This window comes from Lotus japonicus, chromosome 2, assembly GCF_012489685.1.
Source record: "Lotus japonicus ecotype B-129 chromosome 2, LjGifu_v1.2".
In the NCBI taxonomy this organism is placed as follows: Eukaryota; Viridiplantae; Streptophyta; class Magnoliopsida; order Fabales; family Fabaceae; genus Lotus; species Lotus japonicus.
Genome location: NC_080042.1, coordinates 94,688,823 through 94,713,602, shown reverse-complemented (window position 1 = coordinate 94,713,602; position 24,780 = coordinate 94,688,823). Strand labels below are relative to the sequence as shown.

Below are 24,780 nucleotides of genomic sequence, written 5' to 3'. Positions count from 1 at the left end.
TGCTGCAGAGATAGAGATGGGTAGTAAGTCAAGACGAGAGGCGATAACTAAGAAAATGCTTATCCTCTAATTGCAGTCTTTTGTACATGGGGTGCCTAATATATAATTTAGAATGAGATTTTCAGTGTATTGTTTTTGCTGTAATGGAATGTGTTTTTGGAATTGTAAAATGTTGTACTACAGATCTAAATTGAAATGAATTGGGATTTACTTGAATGTTTGTCTCCTAAAAGAATTACACTTTGATTTGTTATTCAATTTTTTTTTTCTGTAAAGATTGTTTGATGGTCTGTTTAGCACATAAATCAAAGCCTGAGCTACATATTTTGTGGATTGATTTGTCATTGAATGACGAATGTTGTGGGGGGTTCTTGCTGATGGTCGGTGCAAGGGGAATCACTATAAATAAATTAATTCAATTTTTAATGAAAAAGAGTCTATTATTTTCCTTTTAATATGAATGTGTTTTTTTTTTCATCATATAATAGTGCTTTAAATTTGATTTTATTTGTAGTACTACACATGGATTCAAATTTTATACGACTAAATTTATATGAAACTTTATTAATGCATAAAGCACAGGGAAAATTATTTTTTATATTGTTTAGAAATGAGAATTTTACTTAAATTATATATTTATATATATATATATATGTGAGCGTATTGATACATTGTTCAGTCGGGAAAATATCTATGTTATCTAAATAGTAAATTTTGAGTTCCTTTGATAGTTTAAGTGGTAAGAGGTGGGTGACATATGAATTGGGGGTGGGAAGGTCCATGGATCAATCCTTTGCGGGTGCAATATAGCTTTCTGATGTATAAAAAAAAATAGTAAATTTTGAATGAAATTCAAATAAAGTTCTTAGCAAATGAAATTTGATAGTTGAAAATTTATATTTTCATCTACAGGACTGTAAAAATTAAGAAAATATTCAATGATAATCTTTTTTTTTTTAAACTGAATAACATATTATTAAAAAGCCTCCAAAAATAGGCAAGCATCAAGGTACATGTTTAAGACACCTACAAAAAAAAACCCCACCCAATGACCACATGGGGACTTTGAGAGAGGGCCTTATTAAAATCTTACTAGGGGCGGTACATGGATCGATTTCTGGCGGGTGCAATTTATCTTTCCGATGTACCAAAAAAAATTTACATTAACTGAAGTATAAAATTATTTTTCATTGTTTAAATAAATAATTTCATTAGTCACCGGGGAAAATCTCTATGCTCACAAAAATATAGATTTTAAATTTTTACATAAAAAATTAATTATTAATTATTTTTTCAATGTTTAAATAAATCATTATATTAATCGACGGGGGAAATGTCTTTGCTATCTATATTTATAATTTTTATAGAGATTAGTGATATATCTTTATTTATACATAATTAATTTACATTAACTTGAAGAATAAACTTAATGTTCAATGTTTACATTAATAATCTCATTATAATTTATTTTAACTAATAAATTACTTTTCAATATTTAAATAAATAATTTCATTAATCAACAGGGAAAAATTTATGCTATCTAAAATAACAACTTATTTAAATTCTTACACAATAAATTTTTATATAGATATTAGTTATATCTTCATTTTTACATAATTAATTTACATTAAGTTTAAAAATAAAGTTATTTTTCAATGTTTAAATAAATAATTTCAATCATCAACGGGGAAAACTTCTATGCTAACAACAGTAATAATTTTTTTTTAAAATTCTTCCGTAAAAAATTCTTATATTATATAGAGATTAATAATGAAAAGAAACTCTAAAAAATATTGACACGTCATAAATTTCTCATCAACTTTTTTTTGAACTTAATCCAACTTTTACCAAGAACTTATATTAGAAATAAACTCAAATATCAATGTATTTTTTAAGACACATGTTTATATATATACACATGTTTTAAATTGATTTATATCTAATTTAATTTATGTTAAATTATAAATAATTAAAAAATATTGTTAAGTAAAATTGATCGCGGTCGACCGACCGCGACCCGTGCAACTGCACGGGTAACTTACTAGTATACATACAAAAAGTAAAAGAAACAAACAAATACGAATCATAGGAGTTAGGACACGCACCAGAGACACTCCAAGCTAATCCAAATTTCTTAGTGATAATCGGCAACGCAAGTGGATAAAAATACAGATTTAGAGGTCTTCTGAATATATCCAAGAATCAAGAATGTATGGAAAGAAAAAGGAAAAAAACATATTATGAAACCGTTATGTAGTTATGTCACATCTTAGTATCTTACTATTTTACTAAAGTTGCATGTGATGGAAAAATAACGAGTAGGATCCCTAGTTTTCTCACTATATAAACTCATCTAGCTAGTCCATCTTTGCATATATAAAAAAAAAATCTAGCCGGTCCATTTGTTCCTTTTGTGAGCGGATTGAATTAAGAGCATCTATCTCTATCATACTCACTAAAATATCTACACTTCATTTTTTATAATTTCTCATAGTATCACATCATCTACACCACCTTGCTAACTTTTTACTCCAACCTAACAACTCTTAAAAGTTTCTATAGAGTTGAATATATATATTTATAATCTAATTATATTAATTGTAAGTGTTTGTAATAAGGAAAATGCTGTGGGGCACGACCTTGGGGCTCGTGCACCACGCACGAAGCACTTTCTGGCGGTTTTAAAACCGCCAGAAACCGTAGCTTTTCTTTTTATTTTGACAGTTGTAATTTTGTGGCGGTTTTGAACCGCCAGAAACAGTAACTTTGTTTTTTTTTTTGCAGTTGTAATTTTGTGGCGGTTTTAAACCGTCACAAAATTACTCTCGTGCATCACTCGTACCTACCCTCTCGTACTATATAGCATTGCTCACAAATACAAGCTCACTTTTCAAGTCTAGTGTAGAGTATATATTCTCACGTACTCATCTTTAATTTGTTATGTTGGAATTGAATATGTACTTCAATAGTAATAGATACTCATATAAGTATGTATTTAAGATTAGATATTACTCCCTCCGTTCCTTATTATAAGGTCATTTTTGAGTGTTTACAAATTTATTTCTTGTAACTACTTTTCTTAATTTAAGAGAATTAGGTAAAATAGACTTATAAATAAGAACGAAGGGAGTACCATCGTAGATGCTCTAATGATAGTAATAAAGAAATTAAATACCATAAAATTTAGATGCACGGCATTGGTGATTCCGAGATTGCCATCACCCTAAGGCCTAAGCATTATCATTATCTTATCCCCAAATATTATTTTATCATTTGAAGATACCTTCGGTTGTAATTTACTATACATCCCATGCGGCCATGACCCCAAGCATATTTAAACCGTGTACGCATAAAAGCATGCCAATCGACGTACTCTCGTGCAGTTAACCTTAAAAATATTATCACTGTCGAGTTTGACTTTACAATACACATATAAATTACTAGTTCCGTAACCCGTGCGTTGCACGGAAATTTTATGTTGTAATATTTTAATAAATAAATAAGCTATTTTTGTATAAGGCAACCCTATAAAGATAGATGAAGAGAAAAATAAAATAAATAATTGTAATTGTAATTGTATTGTGTACATCAAACATTTCCAAAAACTTCCTTAAACACTACATTTACAGTACTGGTCTGTTGTTTGCCCGCCTCATCGAGTATACAAAGTTTAAGACCTTTTCTTGAGCGTACTCTAGAAAGAGATACATATAACTGATCATGAGTGAAGACGGGTCTTGGAATGAAGAGTCCAACCTGAGATAGTGTTTGTCCTTGGCTCTTGTTTATGGTCATAGCAAAGCATATTGAATTGGAAACTGTTTTCTTCTGAATTTAATTGGAAATTTAGAATCATATATAAGGAACCAAGTCCATTCTTAAAATGTGCACTTTGTCATTGACATTTGTTCCCGTGATAACAGTTGCACCAAGAAAACGTTCACCAAGTTCGTCCACAATTAACCTGGTTCCATTGTATAAACCTGCTGCTTGGCCTATATTTCTCAAAAGCATTATTGGAGTACCAACTTTCAACAAAAGTTTGTGGTTAGGCATTCCTGAACTTTTAGTGTCGTTAAAAAATTCGGTGGTGAACCACTCACCTTGGATTTCAGAATCCTCATCAGATCGCAAGGCAGAGTCGGAGCTCAGATATTCATGCTCTGGTGCAGCTATCATCCCAAGCATGTAAGTGTTTGTCATTTCAATGGCCTCTAGTGTAGGTGTCAATATTGCCCTATCTTGAAAGAATTGAGGGTCTTTCATTTTGTGCGCAAGGTCAGAATATGTATATCTAATCAATTCCATTAATGGGTCAGGACTAATTGGGATAAGCAGATCTAGCGGGATTTGGACATCGTACTCTCCTGCTCCGGAATCTGGATGGTCGCCATTTCCAATTTTAAGAATCCAATCTGCAAAGTCTTTGATTTCTTTTGCTTCATCAGTCGTCTCAGGTGCGGTTAAGCGCATGTTCTTAGTCAATTTCATAACTTTGCAGTGTTTCCACAATAGGAAGAGTTTACAGTAGATTCGACGATTTCCTGTCTGCTTCTTCTAGTTATTACAGGTAGTATTTGTCTAAAATCACTTCCAAGTATTATTACTTTTCCTCTAAAAGGCTTATGAGCGTTATCTTCATTTTTCGACCTCATTAAATCTCGAAGTGTAACATCTAAAGCTTCGAAACAATATTTTTTCAACATTGGAGCTTCATCCCATATAATAAGACTTGTTTCAAGTAGAAGCTTTGCTCGTAGACTTCCTTGCTTTATATTACATGTCGAGGTCTTTGTAGCATCTAATGGAATGCAGAATTTAGAATGAGCTGTTCTGCCCCCAGGTAAGAGTAATGATGCTATGCCACTAAAAGTAACGGTAAGAACAATTAGTCCTTTGGATCTAAGTGACGCCGATAAAGTGTTCCACACAAAAGTCTTTTCAGTTCCACCATATCCATATAAAAAGTAGAAGCCTCCTGAGTTTGACAACGCAGATGTGACAACCCTCTCATATACAGACTTTTGTTCAGGTGTAAGCATACTAAGCAACTCTATATATTGTACCTTTAATGCATCTTTGTCATAGTTTTGTTCATCAACAATAAATCTATTGTCAAATTGCAGAACTTCATCATATTCTGGAGTTGGCAAACATGGGTAATCATTTAATGACCTACCATTTCTTTGGAGCAACTTCTCAATTTCAATGATACATAAAATTTTCAAATCAGCATATGCGATTCGTAGGCCTACAGTCGAGAATAGTGATTAACAAATTATTTTTAACTGTATCGAATATAACTTATGTTGTTCACAGATAATTCATTAATTATATTGCGCAATGTGATTTTTTAAAGGAGAAAACAGATGATGCACCGACGGTGTAAAGTTTTTTTATACCGTCAACCAATCAGATTTCAAGGATGTGTCACGTCAATTAATGAAATTAAATAAAAAGAGAGATTTTCTCACATCCTTGAAATCTGATTGGTTGACGGTGTAAAAAAACTTTACACCGTCGGTGCATAAAAATTAAACTCTTTTTAAAGTATTGAATTTCAATTAAATTAAATTCAAGCAATAATTAAATTATTATAACAGCATTTCAAATCTTAATAATATCACTTGTAAAATTCCGGACCTGGATTATGCAATTCTTTTCTTCTATGGTGTAGAATGCCTTATGATAAGAGTAGCCAGCATGCTTCCCAAACATCAATAGGTTTTGAGATTGAATTCATCATCAACATTCTTACAAAGAGTTTTCTCATTTGTTCTCCGGAAGCTAAATCAGAGACTTCTTTAATTGCATCAATATATTGTTTGTCATCTGTTAGCAATCCCAATTGATCGCATGCTTCCTTAAAAGTATCATATGTTATTCCCTTCACTGTTCTGATACTTCTATATGATGTACAACCCTTTTACATAGTTAGTAGGATTCTCATGTAATATAACTCACCGATGCCTGGAGGGATATACTGTAGTCTGCCAATTTTAAAACCCCTCTTTCTTGGTTTCCAGATTCTATATTTTTTATGATAAACAAATCTACTGGGAAATTCAGCATATGTTAGATCCTGCCCTTCTCGATATTTTTCATTAGCTGCAAACCAAGTCATAAACTTTGTGGATTTTGTACCACTCTTTTCTAGAACATCTCCAACGTCTTCGTCATCATTATAGTATACCAAATATTCATTTGGAAGATGAAAATTTAGTTTTTGCACAGACGGCCATCGTTTGTGTATGATAAAGCCAAATATTCTCCAAGCTGCCTCACACGGAGAAAGATAATGACAATCATAATATTGCTTTACCTCATCCACTGGCTCTTTCGCTTGATCATCGTTGTCCTTATGTGAAATTTCAAGCATTGCTCGGTCTGCGCCTTTGTTGATATATTTGAACAAATATTTTATAGCATTGGACTTGTTACAATACTCGACATCTATGTGAGCTTGATACCTCATAAGGAGCGTGGGATTGTAAGGCACAACATACCTGCAATGTAGGTTATGGCGAATATAGATTACAATTGTAACATATCTGAGGTATCCTTCATTTTTTCACGAAGTTATGTTGTTTCAAATTGGTATCAATTTAGTTTACTCAAAATGCATATTACATTTGTAAAAAAGTACATACCTGTTATCAATTTCAATGTCTTTTTTCTTGATTACAATCCTTGTTTAAGGCACAACATACCTGCAATTAGAGCTGTCAATACGGGCCAGCCCGACCCATATGGGTCGGCTCGTTAGGTTGGGTTGAAAACGGGTTGGGTTGTGTCAACCCGGGGTCTAAATGAGCCAGGAAAATATGAACCCAACCCGACTCGCTACAAGCTCGCGGGTTGGCGGGCTGGCTCGCGGGTTGAGTGAAATAAATATAAAAATTTGAGAAATTGGATTAGAAAATGTTTAAAATGTTATAAAAAAATAATTTCAAAAAAATACTTGTAGAAATTGGTATCAACTCATAAAAAAGAGGTTTATCAACGCAATTATTTTTATCTAACATTTGAAATATAGAAAAAGAATTTAGTTTATAGGATTTAAGAACACAATTATTTTACTGTCACATTTAAAATGAGATAAATAATATAATAACAATAAATAAAACATAAAAAATTGACTCAAATTAAAATAAATGAAAATTTCCATTTTTCTATCTAAAATTAATCCATAAAACTAACCTGGAATTAAAGAGAAATAAAATAATTTTTTTAATAAAAATTAACTCTAACCCGACGGGTTGGCTCGCTTGACCCGCGGGTTGGTTCGTTTAACCCGCGGGTTAAACGAGTCGGGTTGCACTAACCCAAGTTCTTTTCGAGCTGGAATTTAACCAACCCAACCCGGCTCATTTAGCCAACCCGTCGAGCTGACTCGCGGGTTGGAACCCATATTGACAGCTCTACCTGCAATGTAGGTTATGGCGAATATAGATTACAATTGTAACATATCTGAGGTATCCTTCATTTTTTCACGAAGTTATGTTGTTTCAAATTGGTATCAATTTAGTTTACTCAGAATGCATATTACATTTGTAAAAAAGTACATACATGTTATCAATTTCAATGTCTTTTTTCTTGATTACAATCCTTGTTTGCCTTCTTCTATACTGCGGATAGCCTTCTTCGTCAATCGTTGTGGTGTTTTGAAATTTTTTTGGAAAGAATTTAGTGCACATACCCTTCTCCATGCATAGTGATTTTTTGTTTGCACTACCACACGGTCCATGTATCATGAAGTTAGAAACTACAACGTGCAATTTGGGATATAACACTCGATCAGGAAGCTCGGCAGAGATGACTTTGTCAATGTCGTCCCCAGTCTTCAACTTATTTTCTCCTTGCAACCAAATCAGTATGTGCGCGTGAGGAAGTCCTCTTTTCTGAAATTCAACTGTATAAATACCTAAAAACAAACATATTAATGATTAAAAAAGTTTCTGTAACAGCTTGACTTCATCTTTAGCTTATTCTAAATTACAAACATATTCCCCTTCTAAAAAGAAAACAAAAAAGTAGAATAATTCAAAAGTTTTAATTGATTAGAGACGTGAAACATGATAACTGAGCAATAAATTTCACAACATAAGTGAGGCATAGTAATGCATGGAGAATGTATTACGCACCTGCATCCACTTTTCCAAATAAATGACCATTTTTGAAATCTTTCATCAGCTGGTTCACCTTCATCTTAAAAATGTGAACTAAAATATCTGGACGCTCATCTGGGCGGGATCGCCTTGACTCAACAAACGACTTGATTTCTGGCCAATTGGCGTTGCATGTCATAGTTATGAACAAATCTGGATATCCAAATCTCATGCAAATTGTCATAGCGTCTTGACAATTATTGAACATGTATCGTGTGCTTCCCATGTATGAAGCTGGCAATATGATGCGCTTTCCAGTTGTTGTAGCTTCGGTGTCGCCCCTATCTACTGTGTTATGTAATCCAGAATAAACCTCAACTCTAATCTTATTTTGATTAAATCTCACCCAATTTAACCGTTGAGATTCTATCATGGTATATGCATCAACGATAAATTGTTGAAATAGTCGTCCAGCACGAATTACATTGTCGTATTCAATGCGTCTATCCTGAATACAAAAAGCAACAAAGTCTTTAAGAGTAACTGAGTCCCTTTTGTTATATTGATCCTCCACGACAGGTTCCCTGTATGGGATGTCTTCTTGATAGCCATCTTCTTCATGTGAAAATAACAAAGATACTGCAAGGGGATGTAAGAAACATGATTCTCGTGCAACCTTGTGAATGTGCCTGTAGTGTCCTTTACAACAACATCTCGTTCGCAGTCTAAATTAATAAAAACATGACATGTGGAAATTAGAAAGCATTATGGCCCACTTTGGTGGATGTGCTTTATATATTATTAAGATTAAGATTAAGATAAAAATATATATCTTATGGTACCATTTACGTGATAAAAATTAATACTATCCATAAAAGTATTGCTTAATGATGTTTTCTTTTGACTTTTTTTAATTTGTAATGGTTAATTACAACAACAAAATAAAAGAAAATCACATATATCTTGCAATATTTGCATAATGATTACGTTTTTTTTTTAAAACCTCAATTTTAAATTTTGGAAAAGGGATTTTTATATTTTGTCAATTTTTCCAATTATTAAATTATATTTTTTTAAAAGAATATATCTCTGATTTCACTTTGTTTCTAAAAATCCACTATTAAAAAATTTATGATTTTTTCATTTAAAAAAACTTGGTATAAAGTTAAAGATGTGATTTCGTTTTGTTCCACATGTGCCATTAAAGATTGTCAAATTCCTATTTAATAATGATTCACATTTTAAATTTCAAAATGTATTAATTAAATGAATTAAATGTTGACTTTATTGATTTATTGAGTCATCATTTTAGACCAATGAGAATTCATCAATTTGGACCAATCATAATAAGACATTTAGAAATTCATGAGTGACAACCAATAGAATAAAAACATGTGTCATTTAAGTGACTATATGACCCACTTTGGTGGATGTGCTTTATATATTATTAAGATTAAGATTTGATTTGTCAAAAAAAAAAGATTAAGATTTGATTTGAAAATATTAAAATTCAAAGTAAATATTGAATTCTGAATTTGAATTTGAAAATTTTAATTAAGTCTATTAATTAATTTTGGATATCTAAAATAGGAAATTCTTATTTGTTTTGAATATTGTTGAAAAATTCAAAATTCAAAAATATTGATGCTGATTTTTTTTTGTTACAGGGGAAAAGTATATTGATGCTGATTTGAAACAATAACTTATTTGACTTAAATTTGAATCTTAAAAGAAAATTAATATGGTATTTCCCCCAATATATTTAAAAAAAACTAACTATGTTTTCAAAATGTATGTTAACTATAATACGGAAGTATATTGTTTAGTATATTATGTGCTAATGCTAAAGCCCAACACATTATTAGGCGTCATCTCCATAATTTAATATTTGAGGATTGTTATATCCTCCGAAACAATGAGCCGAATTATCTCCGAAAAAGCATTAATGAGCCTTGTAGAATTCTTGGTTCAAGATACAAACTAATATCAACTAATTTGCTTTTGACTTTTTTTCTTTTACCAAATATATGCCTTGAATGTTTAAGTTAAAAAAAATCAAATGTCACTTTCTTTCTTTCTCAGTGCTATTTCTTTTTAGTAATTTAAGTAATTATAACGTAAAAATACTGAAAATATTTGAATACTGGTTTTTTTAATGAATAATTGATTAAATAGTTTAACTTTTATAGTGTAAGAATATTTCACACTAACACTCAATTTATTTCTCAAGGCATCTCTAAGGTTCTGAGATTACGTTAAATGAATGGAGCTCATTCAATAAATTATTTTTCATACGCATCGTTTATGGATCAAATTCTGAACTAAATACTTAAGTAGTTCAACTATCTATCAGTTGTGCTAGATTTTGTTTGAACACTAAAACTCAATTATACTACCAATGATTACCTTACATTTTAAGTTTAATTAAAATAAAAGTATAGTTATTCATGTGGAAAAATCAATTAAATAATTTCAAATAATGTCTATAAATAAGTAATGCTAGTATAACGTTAGAAATAATTTCACAAAAATTAATGTTTTTTATTCTATTTATGTTAATAATTTATTTTAATCATAAAACTTAATAAAGAAATATAAACTACCGTGAAAATAAAGGTACTGGGTTGTAAAACTTAAAATGGTAGATTGGAAAAACTTCAAAAACTAAAAGCCGTCACAATTAATTAACAACTTACAAAATCAATAGTGGTCACATGTCAAACAAAGATTTCGGAAGATTGTTTTGGAGGATTGATTTGGATGATTAACCATTTCTCATAATATTTTCATTTCCTAATTTATTGAGTGAACAATATAGACCAATCAAAATTAGACATTTGGAAATTCAATGACAACAACCAATAGAATGCAAACATGTGGAAATTATGTAGCAATGTGGCACACTTTGGTGGATGGGCTTTATATATTATTAAGATTTTATTTATCATGAAATAATGCTACCGGACTTCCAAATCTATTACAAAAACAAATTGCTTGAATAAATAAGTTCTTATATACAATAAGTTGCTAACATAATAATAGTAGAAGCGTATTCTGCTCTTCTCCCTTGCATCAGCAGTATATTTTATGTATCCATTTTTTCCCTAGATCTTTCTTTGTTTTTGCCAAAAGTGGGTTATAGACGGTTAATTTTTTGTTTAATTACACTTTGGTCCCTATAGTTTTAAGAGCGTGTTTTTTTTATAGGTAAATTTAGTTGTTAGTAATGTTAGTAAATTAGTCATCCTCAGGGTTCGAACCCTTCACCTTTCACCCATCCCTTATCTCTCTAACTCTTATCACTTGAGCTATAATTCGGGAACCGTTTTTTTTAAGAGCGTGTGGTTTAGTCTCAGTAGTTTCAATTTCTTGAATTAATTAGCTCCTTTACATTCAAAATTAAACAAATTTGGCATAAATGCTAATTTGTCGTTCAATAATAACGAAAGAAATTGACACATATTACAAAGTTTATGTGCTTTTTTTTATAGGCAAATGTTAGTAAATTAGTCCCTCATCCGGGTTCGAACCCGGGACCTTTCACCCTTCATCTCACCTAACCCTTATGTCTCTAACTTTTACCACTGAGCTATCATTCGGGGACACAATTTTTATCTGTAAAGTGACATAACTCACCTTATCATGCCATTCAGGTAAAAAAATAATATTCACGTTAACATTTCTCATTAATTATTAGATGATAAGTTAATATCAAGACAAAATTTATCCAATTTTAAAGATAGAGGACTTAATCGGAGCAATTAAATCTACAAGGACCAAATAACATATTTGTAAAACAATAGAAACCAAAATTTTGATTAAATCTTAATTTTTTTGTATTCTTTACATTTCCTATTGACCATTATATTTTGGAAAGCTAATTATATATATATATATGATGTATCTTATGAGAAATTTAATCTTACGTGAGAAAATAAGAATAAATCACGACCGTTAGATTTAATCATGAATGACTCAGATTAAATCAAATTAATGGTCATGTGATCTAGACCATTCATAATTAGATCTAAGGTCGTGATTTATTCTCATTTTCTCACGTAAGATCACCTTTCTCATAAGATACATCCCCTATATATATATATATTCATAATAACACAAACTAATTTTTTAAATACCAACAACTTACTTTAGACTTATTAAGTCAATAATTTGTCCTCATATGACAGTTTAAGTGGTAGGAGTTGAGGGACATATAAGTTGGTAGAGGAGGTCAATGAATCGATTTCTGACAAGTGCAATCTGATGTATCAAAAAATTAAGTCAATGATTTAATCTTTGGGTGATAATATGGAGAACGATTTTTTTGTTGTAAGTAACTCCTAACTACAAATAGTAGTACTATCTTTAAGCCTTGAGATGATACATTGATGATCAAAAATTCAAAAATCAAATTTTCAAATTAATTAAATGAGCCGTCAAATATCATTAAATTGGTCAAAAGAACATAAAAGGTATCTAGTTAATGCAAGAAATTATGTTTTGATGAAAAATATTCTCTTATAGTTAATTGTTAAATTACTATTATATTTTAATTTTAAGATTCTTAAATAATAAATAAATAAAAGAATACATTAAAAATTGTATAAATTTCTATTATGTTTTTTTTTTTAGAAAAATGGTTCACTCATGTTATGTTTTTTAACAAGAGTCATGTGAAGAAAATATGACAATATATATATGATCGAATATTTGTGTAAATTGACTAAATTAAATTCATTTCACAATATTCTACATCATAGAAATATAGAGAAATCTTAACAAAAAAAAAACAGTATAGAGAATTTTTGTAAAAAAGGAGTGATGTGAAAGGTATGAAGGATTCTTCTATCCTTGACAGTTTAAGTTTTGTGTGGTTGATTTTCTTTCTATATGTACATAGTGCAATTAAATTGAGTCTAAAATAAGCGAAACGACAGAAATTATTAGTGACCGACAATTATTCATCTAGAGAAACAAATGTGCTGTAGTCTTGTCCTTGTTTAGTGTGTTCTCGTTTTGGTACAGACACAAGTACAACCCCCCTTGCCACGAAATTCATGAAAAACGCCACAACTAGAATCAAAATCAATTCACATTCATTCCTAGGGAAGAGGGGAAAAACACTTGTCGTCAACAAACAAAACGGTAACATCTTAGTATATATATAATAATATAGTATCATTCCATTGTTCATACCTGAACCGAAAACAAGGTAAGGTTGTTTTGCTTCATGCATTTTTGTTTCCATGGTTGTTTGAATTAGTCTTCCTCTCATCTCCACATTTTAAGGGTCACCGTGACCTCTCATCTTTTCAATATTTTTGCCTCTATTTTTTTTTAGGGAAAAAAGGTGGGTGTATTGACTGAACATTGAACCTGGTGATGATGATGATAACCTCTGCAATGCTCATTTTGTCTCTTGTTATCAAAAGCTAGGTAATGCTTTAGGTATTCATCCTCCACCACCGACTTTTTTTATGCTTTTGGGTCATTGGAATTGAAAGAAGGAAAGAAAAAAAGTCAATTTTTTCGTCTTCCTCTCTCTTATTTAGCGTGATTCTTAATCTGTTTTGTTTCTGTGGATTTTCCTCTCTTGCTTGATGCTTCTGCTTGCCGTCTCAAGGTTCCTGCTTTCGAGGTTTGTGCTTTGGCATATACTTTTTTTTTTTTTGTTCATTTTGGAAAAATTGATTTTTCTGGTTTATCGGTCATGTTCATTGAATAGTTCAATTGGATCATTCTCTGATACCTTTACTTTTTCTTATTCTGGTATAAATGGTTGGTGAGAAAAAAATTATGGCCTTGAATCAGGGAAATTCAATTTTCTATGGACTTATTGGTTTTTAGGTGCTCTGTTTGCTCTTATATATGCATATGTTTCACCTTTTTTTTTTATAAATAATTGCTGAAATTTTTGTATTTATAGAAATCTATTTTGTCATGATTCAGGTTGTTCAAGTTTCATTTGTGAATTTGAAGTTGTGAGTGTTCAAGATGGATTTGGAAGGTGAGGGTGATGTTAGGACACCAAAGAAGGAATTGGAAGGAGAAGGAACTCCGAGGAAGATGGGAGGTGCTGGAACCCTAAGCAGCAAAGATATGATTTTCAGAGCTGATAGGATTGATCTCAAGAGTTTGGATACCCAGCTGGAAAAGCACCTGAGCAGGGTTTGGTCAAGAAGTGTTGATACCAAAAGGCCTAAAGAAGAGTGGGAGATTGATTTGGCCAAATTGGATCTACGCTATGTTGTTGCTCATGGGGCTTATGGTACTGTCTACAGGGGCACATATGATAACCAAGATGTTGCAGGTATTTTCAATTCATATATATGTGTGAGTGCCCGCACCCGTTTTTTTTTCTTATTTGTTAGGCTTGTCCTTGTTGCTGAAAAAGTGAGTGAAAAGAAATTAGAATGTGTTCAACATCTGTAAAATACCAAAATGTTCCACACATTCTTTCAACTAGAGGTTTTAAATTATGGTTGCGTTTTTGTCGGGGATTGAGAACAAATGTGGCTGCAATTGTGGTTGCGGATAGCAATTCACAATTTAAAACCTAGGCTTTAAGTATGGAGCTTTTTTCCCCTCAATAGATTCATGGTTTTAAGTTGCGGTTGAGTTTGCTTTACGATTGTTGAAATTGCGGGAAGTTAAAGATAAATGTGGTTGATCCATCCGCAATTGCAATCGTGATGCGGTAACTAAAATTGACATTGTGGCTGCAACTGTGATTACTGACCAGCAATTTAAAACCATGAACCATAATTAATTGTATGGACTGCTATATTATAATTATTTAAATTTAAATGTTGTACTGAGTTCGATGATCCTGTGTTGTGAGTTAGAGAATAAGAGCTCAATGTAGTTTGGGAAATAACTAATGGTTTGTGACTGATGCCCCTCTTTCATGTTTTGAGTTTAAACTGTTTTGATAATTCTCTTACTGAACAAGAAATTACATCTCAGAGAAAATAAGGTATCTTTTGCCAAATTTGTTTCTAATAAAGCTAAAGCTTATAGAATTTCCAAAATAAGTGGATTTCTCCTGAGTATCAAACGAAAATACCTGCCCTTGATATTATGTTCTTTATGTCAAACTGTTTTTTATGATTCATAAAATAAATTTATGAGAAAAAGAAAATCAATGGTATGGAGAATGTAACATCTTAACTTCATTATGCTTTTGGGTTGGTAAGAGTGGGGTAGAATGAAGAGATAGTTGGCATGACTATTTATATTGTCATTTGAATTTTATAGTGAAAGTGTTGGACTGGGGTGAGGATGGTGTTGCCACTGCTGCTGAAACCGCTGCTCTACGGGCATCTTTTAGGCAGGAGGTTGCTGTCTGGCAAAAACTCGACCATCCGAATGTCACAAAAGTAAAGACTCATAAGCTTCAATCTCAATTATTTAAATCAATAACTGCTACTTGGTACTTAATATAATTGATGAAAGAAGTGATATTTTTAACTTTGCGTTGTTATCTTTTCCATGCTTAGTTTTATGCTCTTTGTTATCTGTTTAAGAGGGATATGAATTACTTTCATGGTGTTGTACAAGAAGTTCAGATTAGTAATTGTTTTGAATTCATTTTTGCAATAGTTTCTTGGAGCTTCAATGGGCACTTCCAATCTTAAGATTCCCTCGAAAAACCCTTCAAATGATGCTCAAGATCTTCCTTCTAGGGCATGTTGTGTTATTGTTGAGTATCTTCCCGGTGGGACACTCAAACAGTTCTTAATAAAAAATAGGCGGAAGAAACTTGCTTATAAGGTTGTCGTTCAGCTGGCTTTGGAGCTCTCCAGAGGGTAGGTTGCTGACTTTTTTTTTATCGTACAATTAGAAACTGCAAATCTTTTACTGATATGAAATATGTGTTTTCCCTAATATGCAGTCTTAGCTATCTACATTCGCAGAAGATTGTGCATAGAGATGTTAAATCAGAAAATATGTTGCTAGATGGTAACCGGAATCTAAAGATAGCTGATTTTGGAGTTGCTCGTGTTGAGGCTATGAATCCTAGTGACATGACTGGTGAAACTGGAACCCTTGGATATATGGCACCTGAGGTATTGATGCTGCTTTGAAAAATAATATCATATGTGGCTAGCAGTTTCAACGTTTCCTTTCTTTCATAATTTCAAGCGTATATGCAAGTTGCAACTTACTCATATGATTATGTTTCTAATACTATTTGTATGCAATTACTCATGTGTGATTGTTTCGGGCATTTTTGGTTGTTACTTGTTAGCTTTAATTTTGGCATTTCACCAAGTGTAGGTTCTCGATGGTAAACAAGTTACTTGAAATGCATTCCGAAATCTCACAACAGACACTTATACTTGTTATCTTTAATCTTTGGCATTTCACTATGTGTAGGTTTTGGATGGTAAGCCTTACAACAGAAGATGTGATGTCTATAGCTTTGGCATTTGCTTGTGGGAAATTTATTGCTGTGATATGCCGTATCCATATCTAAGCTTTGCAGATGTGTCTTCTGCTGTTGTACATCAGGTCCGATCATATGATGAACTTTTTAATTGTAGAACATTCTATCGCATGTTTGAATCAACTTCTCTTTCTTTAGAATCAATTCTGAAACTTGCACAGAAACTTATCCCTAAATTGAATATGACTTTAGAACTAATTTTAGAAGAATTTCCATACATTCACCTATGTTGCCAATGATACATACATGGATTTCATATTGTTTTTATTTATGCGCAGAATTTGCGACCAGAAATTCCTAGGTGTTGTCCAAGTGCCTTATCAAGTATCATGCGGAAATGTTGGGATGGGAATCCAAATAAGCGTCCAGAAATGGATGAGGTGGTGAGAATGCTGGAAGCACTTGATACGAGCAAAGGTGGTGGAATGATACCAGAAGATCAGGCTACAGGTTGCTTTTGTTTTACCCCAAGCAGGGGTCCCTAATCCTTGAATCCTTCATCATTATGTTGTGTGATCATGAGTTGAGGTGAAGCGCAGCAACTGGCAATTGGTATTTTATTGTTTTGCCGGTTGATAGGTCAACAGTAACATCCGAAAGGAAGGGAATTGTTTTTATAATTGAAAAAAATGGTTGGAGGAGCAGTATATTGCTTCTTAGATAATGTATTTAGTACTGAAAGCTGGTTTTTCCTTTGTGTATGGACAAAGGTTATGACCATTAATTGATATTTCCCTTCTTTAGAATTTTCTCGAGTTTACTCTTTCTCTACATGCCCATGTTTTAGTGAGGAACTACATTTGACAAAGTTTTGTTTTTACTAGGAACTAGGTGAAATCTGATTGAGAAAAGCTATTAGTTATTCAATCATACATAAAACTGATGAAAACAGAACATATTGATGGCGTGAAGTTAGTTTTTATTTTTCTATATGCACTTCATTAACATTAAGTCATATGTAGACTACGTGCATCTTTGGTTTTGCTTCTAGTAAAGCCAATATCTATTGTATTGCTTAGAAGCTACAAGGAGCTGCGACTCAAAGTAAGCATTGATTGTCATAAAGTGTGAGATTATTGATTTTTCAAACATGCTATAAGTCATTAACTATATGTTGTTGTTCACAAATCAAAAGAGTACTTACTAAGTACTAGTAAGTACTCTTTTCAGTCTTTTGTATGTATTTAGTTCATGAAATTGTGCTACCAGTACCTATCATTCAAATGCTGGTGTTTTGAAAAAGAGATATGAGAAAGAAGAAGATTGTAAAATTTTCCTTATTTCAGTTCTAACTGAGGCAACCACACTTCAAAATCTGAACCCATCACTAAAATATTTAACGGTTTATATTACAGTGACACCGGCACAACACATTTTCATTAAGGTGCTGAACCCTTCCCCCACAAAATTTGTTCAAGTACAATCTGAACAATTGAATCAATGACATCATTAGGTTACCCTCTTAAAACTGTTAAAAAACTCCAAAATCACCTGAAAAGGAACGAGCCTTCAGACGTATATCTAGACTTACTCTAGTTTTCTATCATAATGCCAAAAATCAATGACAGTTTCTTTCACACAAAGAAGAAAAGGGGCTAAAATTACTTCTTATACTGCTTTATCTCTTTAATTATTCCATCAGCAAGTGAGTCAGCATCATTGTTCTTGCCGAAAAACTTAACAAAATTCATGTCAGGCCCCATCAAGTACCTGGAAAGAATGAACACATTATCAGAATAGAGTTCATTATTCTACAAGAATCATCCTACGTGCAAGCTATATAATCCAGCAGATGCAACTGTACATAAATTACATATGCACTGATAACAAGGAAAATGCATAAGCATAACTGGAAAGGGAATCAATGTATATATGGGTAATCAGGAAAATGAAATAATATGGCTATGATTAACACTGATAGCTTAAATTTAAATTGAAATTTACAAGAACTGTTCAACTCTGCTAGCAATACAGTTTGACCAAAGTTGCGAAGATTTAAGAGTTTGTCATGATGGGTATTAGTATTACAGATGTTACTTCCATAATCATTAGATTCATTACTCTCCTAACCATGGAAAAGTTTCAAAGATTAGATCAATAACAAATTTCATTTTCAATGATCAAGATTCCAAATTCATACACTGTTAATATACAGCACCTAGAGCAATTGGTGATGTGAAACAGAATGGATTTAGCTCTTCTAAAGTAAGGAACTTATTTATTCGAGAGAAAAGTGAAGAGCTATTGCCATTAATTGAAAAATCAATGATTGAGATTTAAAGAACTTTATTGTTTGTTATTCATGTGCATACATACACATATACAGTCTAAACTGTTGATTATTCCTCACATCACTCTCTAAAGTGATAAATTTACTTTAAAGGAACCAAATCCAAGCGAAATATAGTATATATGAAGTAGAAACAAAATTACATACATAACTATGGAGTGATCAACAAGATAATCTGAGTCTTCCTCTGCTGTCTTCATGTAATAAACACGATATGCACGAGCTACGCTCTTTATCTCATCTGAGCTACCAGTTAATCCAATTAACTTTGGATGAAATTCTGAAAAAATACAAAATAATACAATGACCTTAGAATTCAGTAACCATTACCTATCGACAGATCCCTCCCTCCTCTAAAGAAAGAAAAAGTAATGAAATAGATACAAGTGGAATTTAGGAAGGACGAAGCAATCACCTTTGACGTATTCACCGACTTGCTCAACGGTATCCCTCTCAGGATCAACAGAGATAAAAACTGGTACAATTTCAATTCCAGATTTCTCCTCTGCACGGAACCAAGTAGACATGGATTGATTACCATTAGTACAATGTAGCTAGATCACAAGATCAAACATTAAGATTACAAAAACTATAATATGCTTTTTCAAGTTGTCTTTATATCTTGACAACTAATGCAAGACAGAACGGTCAAACTTGACTCTTCTCACTCTCATAATAAGCGACGCACTAACTATATATGTCCCGACATGTATAGGTGTTGGCATAGCTCTCGTGTACTTAGAGGAAGGAAAAAATCTCATCCATAGGTTAAATCGATTTGCCAAGGAAGCACTTGAAACTTCATATTAATCATTATTTCCTTCAAACCTCAACCCCAGGCATTTACCTCTCATGAGTTCACTATTTCAGACATCACATGGTGTATAAAATATTAATCACAAGAGTTCATCAACTGCGATAATGAGAAATAGAGAATATCTTGCTCTGGAATGTATAAAACTCAGTTTGCTACACCAGCAAATCACCAACAAAAGCTTACTTATTTTATCAACTGCATCTGCTAACTTCTGTAGTTCATCAGGGCAGATATCTGGGCAGTGAGTAAATCCAAAATACATCACTGTCCACTTCCCCAAGAAGTCCTTTTCAGTAACGCGCTTCCCGTGATGGTTGGTAAGGTGAAATGGACCCCCAATTGCAGCTTTTCCCGCAGAAGGTCCATGCTTCACTGCCTCCGAAGCACTATGTATGTCTACAGCAATAAAACTCTAATCAGTAAATGAAGAAAATATCCATGATACTTGAGAATCAGAATCAAATGCAACAGCAAATGGAGCTATTTGATGAATGGTCTGTTTTGTTTTCATACAACTCCTAGGAAACAAAGATGTGGCATGATATATCCTGCATCCTAACTTCATCCTGAACTAGATTTTACCCAGCTAAGGTTTAATAAAATCAAATATGTTAGAATCCCTTCAAAATAAACATATCATTATATAAGCAAACCATGCTCGACCTAGAATCCAAACAAAACAACCATGACATGACTCTCAGGTTACCTCCACATGCATAATCACAAAATGCTCAACTCACCATAGTTATCTACCTTCAATATGTCGTTTCTTTTCTCTGTCAAAGTAAAATACCAATCCAGCTCCAGTTAAAACCAGCAAAACAAAGCTCAACCAAGAAACAGGCTGCAGGGGACAAACTAAAATCAGCTCATGAGTCTAACTAACCATTTAAATTAAAAAAAAAAAATGCTCTAAGGCAGTAGAACTCCATTGCTATAATAACTAGAGATACACACCGATCCGCGAACAGCTTTCCCAGCATCAGTTTTCTGACCCTGTTCTCCTCCAGACTCTTTTCCTTGACCAGAATCATCCTTTGAAGAGTTATCTGATGCAGGTTTTTCTTGATTAGTAGTACTGGGCGCAGCCTTACTAGATAGAAACCTCTGACACGTCAACAAAACTCCATTACCAAAACCTTGATTCCCAACCTAGAAATTCAACACAAAGTGACACACACATTATGAAAATTGGAACAAATGAATGAATGGCGCGAAGCATGTAAGATAACTCACTCACTTTGAATTGAATTGAACTATTAAATACCATTGGCATTGGCTGTGAAGATTGCAAAACGGACGAAGAAGGATGCTGCAACAATTGACTGTAACAGCAACGGCCATCACTCAGTTTCACTTGACTCAATCTAGCAACCTGAATTACAAAGTGCCTCACATGAATCTTTTATCTAAACAACAATAACAATGGAGAAAGAGAGAGAGAGACTCACGAGATAAGAGATTTGCGGTGACGTCCACCTCCACATGGTGGTTGATGGTGTGACGGAAGTTTCTCGCCGGAATCAATCAATCAATCACCGGAGCCGGCGCAGCCTATTTCTCTCTTCTTCTTGTTCTCCCTCTCGTTTGTTCTTCACGCACTGGGCCTGTGCACTACAACTATCAATTTGGGCCTTTTTTGCTGTACGCTTTTATTTCAATATTATGGGCCTCCAAAACAAAACAAAAATATTAAGAAAATTACAAAATGATTCAACATTTGCATTTCTGATTTGGACGAATTTGAAATTTTGCTATTTATTGGTTCATATTCGTTTAGCTCTTTATTAGATCATATGTAGTTCCAATTTTTTTGGGAACTTTTCTAGCTGCGTGTAGGAAACACAAGAATGTTGAATTGGCTCATTATGCAGCCGAGAAGTTAACTCAATTGGCCCCTGAAAGAGTGGGGATTCATATGCTGTTATCTAATAATATGTATGCATCAGCTGGAAAATGGACTGATGTAGCAAGAGTAAGGTTGCAAATGAAGGAGAAAGGGGTTCAGAAAGTGCCTGGATCAAGTTCAATAGAGGTTCAAGGATTGATTCACGAGTTCGCATTTGGTGATGAATCACACGCAGAGAACACGCAAATTGAATTAATGCTACAAGAAATAAACTGCAGGCTGAACCAGGCAGGGTTTGTTCCTGATACAACCAATGTCTTGGTCGATGTGGATGAGCGCGAGAAGGAGCATTTGCTCGCCAGGCATAGTGAGAAGCTAGCCATGGCTTATGGATTAATCATTACTGCTCAAGGCATACCTATACGGGTAGTGAAAAATCTTAGAATGTGTTCTGATTGTCACTCATTTGCGAAGCTAGTATCAAAACTATACCATAGGGAAATTACTATGAGAGATAATAACAGGTATCATTTTTTCAAGGAAGGATCATGTTCTTGTAGAGATTTTTGGTGATAAAGTTACAAATAAGAACTTCTGGTTTACAAATCAACTTCACTCCTTGCAACTAAAGTATATACTTATGGCCTTCTATTTTAATGTTAAAGAATGTGACATAAACTGAAAAGGCAAAGGGGTTTACAAACCATGGACAACAAAAGGGAGAGAAACCAAACAATACACAAATTACACGGGAAAGTAGAAACAGAAAAACCAGAAATCAAAGGAGCAATAGCTGTTATAAATTTTTGAATAGGTATGGATTTTTGTTGTCTATTGCTATTGAAACCTGCATTAACAAGGGTTTGCGATGACAAAAGTTCAAAACAAATATATTGTAATTTGAGGTGGCTCATATAAAACCTTTAGTCCAGGATATTTAGTCTGTCCTGGGAGACACACTGAGATGCAACCATTTATTACAATGGAAAATGGCTAAGAACAGAAAGTTAAGGAAGAAAAGGTCAAGGAAGCAGGTTCTATTTACTGTACCAACAGGAAAATACAACTGATACACATTGCAGAAAGTACAAAGCCTCTGAACTTTTTTTTGTTGAACTTTACTTTTTTTTGTGAATACAGAGCCTCTAAACTAAATGGCTTCATGATGAGTTCTCTAATTTTGGAAAAATGGAATCAAGAAAAGCATTGTACTTCGGGTCCAGCATCCAGAGATCAGCAATCTGGAAATGCGATGAGGTTTTCCGGTGGACTTCCTCTGCCAGCCAGACCATGGCTTCAGCTTTGCACGGGTGAATGATATCGTCTAATGGCGTAAGCTCATCCGCGCTGCCAATTCTCCGCTGGTCCCACTGCTTAAGGAGAACATTTGTGAGGTAATGAAGAGGCTGCCCGTATAACTGCTTAAGGGATCTTCCTAACCCCATCCATGAGGTAAATGGGATGACAGAGCCTCGATGGCTTGGGATTGGAATCTGCTTCATGTAATCCTGATACATTCCTGCCCTTTTGATGAGCACATCTGCATATGAGCATGAACTTTAAAATAAGCAAATTCATAAAAACGGCAAGCATTGTGTGCACCTAAGGTTTGTGTTTGTATTTCTGTTGCTTTCATCTAAAATAGCTTTTTCTTCAATCCATTATAAGACATGGATTTCATCTAAAAGTACTTTAAACCATTGCTAACAGAAATCCAAACACACAAAATTGACAAAATAAACTAGAAAGCAACATGCAATCTACTTAGAAACCAAAAGACAAAGTTGAGTGCAAGAACTTTAATCATATCCAAACATAGACAATAGACAAAAACAAAAAACAAAAAATCCTCATGAAAATTGAGATTGAGGCAACATAAACAATAGGAAGCAAAATTAAGCAGCAGGCAGTAATAATGAAGATGTCATACAAATATTCAGAGTTATGAAAAAGGGAAAAGGAAGGAAATACCATGAGACATGATATCTGAGTTGGAGGGAATTGGGAGAGGAATGCCATTAGTTGGAGGAGCATTGAAAATGGGGAAAATTGAGGGGTTTGAGGAATAAGACTCGAATGATCTATTCATCTTCTTCTTCTTGTTCCTGATCAACACCATTTACAGACAAACATGCATCAGAATAATTCAAAATTAAATTGAAATTAAATAAAAACAAACCCTATAACTTGAACTGGGCATTGCAATTGCAATTGCAAGCAAGTGAAGCAACAACAACGTACCTAACAAATTAATTGCAGAAGAGAGGGAGAGAGAAAGCGCAGAATTAAGAGCGAGAGAGCGAGCGAGTTGTCAGCAATGGCATCAAAGTTCCCCCACACCCACACAAAGCACACTGCAAACCCTCACGCCCCGCGCACTCTCAAATGCATCGTTTCGTCACCACAGTCATGTGTATCTCTCTCTCTGTCCCTCTCTCTCAAATGTCAAATGTCAAATGTCAAACGTATAATTCATTAATTCTAGGTTAAATAACTTTTTGGTCCCCAAAATGACCTCACATTTAATTTAATTTTATAACTTATTTTTATTAGTATAAACATTATGCAAGTATTTTACATAGTTTGAGTAAATAGTTTATTTATCTATAAGTTATTTTTAAACTTATCTATCATATGCAAATAATAGCTTGTACTTATTCATAACCTATTTTCACCTTATTTCAATAAATTTTTCAAATTAACTTATGAATAAACATAAACGCTTATCACATAATAAAAGCTAATTGCAATAAACACTTATCAAAATATTTACTTAAACACACCTTCACTCACTCGTTGGAGTACATTATGAAAATGACACGTGTTTATGAAAATATAATGATTTCGTCATCACTTGAGGGGGAGATTCAATGATGTTGCCATGTGTTTGACAAATCTGATGTGGCATAGCCACGTGTGAAATAGAAGATTTGGACGATAATGATAATTTTACGGTTAAAGGAACCACGACTCTTGTTCAACGTTGTAAAATGTGTCACGTTTCTTCACAACTTTAAGATTGAATAAGAGTTCTCGAATTCTAAAATGATATCAAAACCTATCTTAGATTTGTTTAGTGTAGACCATCCATAGATAATGTTAAACATTCAATTATCAAAAAAACTTAAGCTTTTGAGTTAAAGTTACGTAAATGATTTTTTTAAGTAAAAATTACGTAAATGATTTTACATTATATTATAACAGATAAATCATCGTATATCCTACAAATTCTATATTCCAAATGGCCAACCCTAAGTTGAGGAGTCC

The 24,780-nt window shown here is 33.0% G+C and overlaps 5 protein-coding genes across 10 annotated transcripts; 2 read left to right on the top strand and 3 right to left on the bottom strand.

The window, feature by feature from the left end:
* Positions 1–4,487: 4,487 nt before the first annotated feature.
* Positions 4,488–13,356, bottom strand: LOC130737334 (uncharacterized). The gene is made up of 5 exons (XM_057589080.1): positions 13,305–13,356; positions 8,145–8,747; positions 7,570–7,924; positions 5,965–6,506; positions 4,488–5,251 (listed from the first exon to the last, which is right to left on the bottom strand). The coding sequence occupies exons 1-5, from the start codon at positions 13,354–13,356 to the stop codon at positions 4,488–4,490; spliced, it is 2,316 nt and encodes a 771-aa protein (XP_057445063.1).
* LOC130741380 (serine/threonine-protein kinase STY13-like) lies at positions 13,070–17,303 on the top strand. Of its 5 annotated transcripts, none has more exons than XM_057594260.1 (9): positions 13,070–13,253; positions 13,450–13,544; positions 13,732–13,746; positions 14,058–14,418; positions 15,366–15,487; positions 15,711–15,916; positions 16,003–16,177; positions 16,488–16,622; positions 16,836–17,303. In XM_057594260.1, the coding sequence occupies exons 4-9, from the start codon at positions 14,103–14,105 to the stop codon at positions 17,040–17,042; spliced, it is 1,161 nt and encodes a 386-aa protein (XP_057450243.1). In that variant the 5' UTR covers positions 13,070–13,253; positions 13,450–13,544; positions 13,732–13,746; positions 14,058–14,102; the 3' UTR covers positions 17,043–17,303. The 5 variants fall into 5 exon arrangements, with proteins under 5 accessions (XP_057450243.1, XP_057450245.1, XP_057450244.1 ...); XM_057594262.1 differs by having other exon boundaries at positions 13,450–13,556; XM_057594261.1 differs by having other exon boundaries at positions 13,070–13,320.
* Positions 17,304–17,864: 561 nt separating this feature from the next.
* On the bottom strand, positions 17,865–21,265 carry LOC130735984 (protein SCO1 homolog 1, mitochondrial-like). 2 transcript variants are annotated; one of them, XM_057587848.1, is made up of 8 exons: positions 21,116–21,265; positions 20,905–21,039; positions 20,622–20,816; positions 20,418–20,508; positions 19,848–20,060; positions 19,263–19,352; positions 18,995–19,127; positions 17,865–18,267 (listed from the first exon to the last, which is right to left on the bottom strand). In XM_057587848.1, the coding sequence occupies exons 1-8, from the start codon at positions 21,149–21,151 to the stop codon at positions 18,159–18,161; spliced, it is 1,002 nt and encodes a 333-aa protein (XP_057443831.1). In that variant the 5' UTR covers positions 21,152–21,265; the 3' UTR covers positions 17,865–18,158. The 2 variants fall into 2 exon arrangements, with proteins under 2 accessions (XP_057443831.1, XP_057443832.1); XM_057587849.1 differs by having other exon boundaries at positions 20,932–21,039.
* Positions 21,150–22,380, top strand: LOC130737333 (pentatricopeptide repeat-containing protein At3g22690-like). The gene is made up of 2 exons (XM_057589079.1): positions 21,150–21,308; positions 21,445–22,380. The coding sequence occupies exons 1-2, from the start codon at positions 21,150–21,152 to the stop codon at positions 22,084–22,086; spliced, it is 801 nt and encodes a 266-aa protein (XP_057445062.1). The 3' UTR covers positions 22,087–22,380.
* A 24-nt stretch (positions 22,381–22,404) lies between these two features.
* LOC130741379 (protein RDM1-like) lies at positions 22,405–23,979 on the bottom strand. Its single transcript, XM_057594258.1, has 3 exons — positions 23,755–23,979; positions 23,485–23,618; positions 22,405–23,053 (listed from the first exon to the last, which is right to left on the bottom strand). Exons 2-3 carry the CDS (start codon positions 23,600–23,602, stop codon positions 22,674–22,676), a joined length of 498 nt encoding a protein of 165 aa, XP_057450241.1. The 5' UTR covers positions 23,603–23,618; positions 23,755–23,979; the 3' UTR covers positions 22,405–22,673.
* Positions 23,980–24,780: the final 801 nt, after the last annotated feature.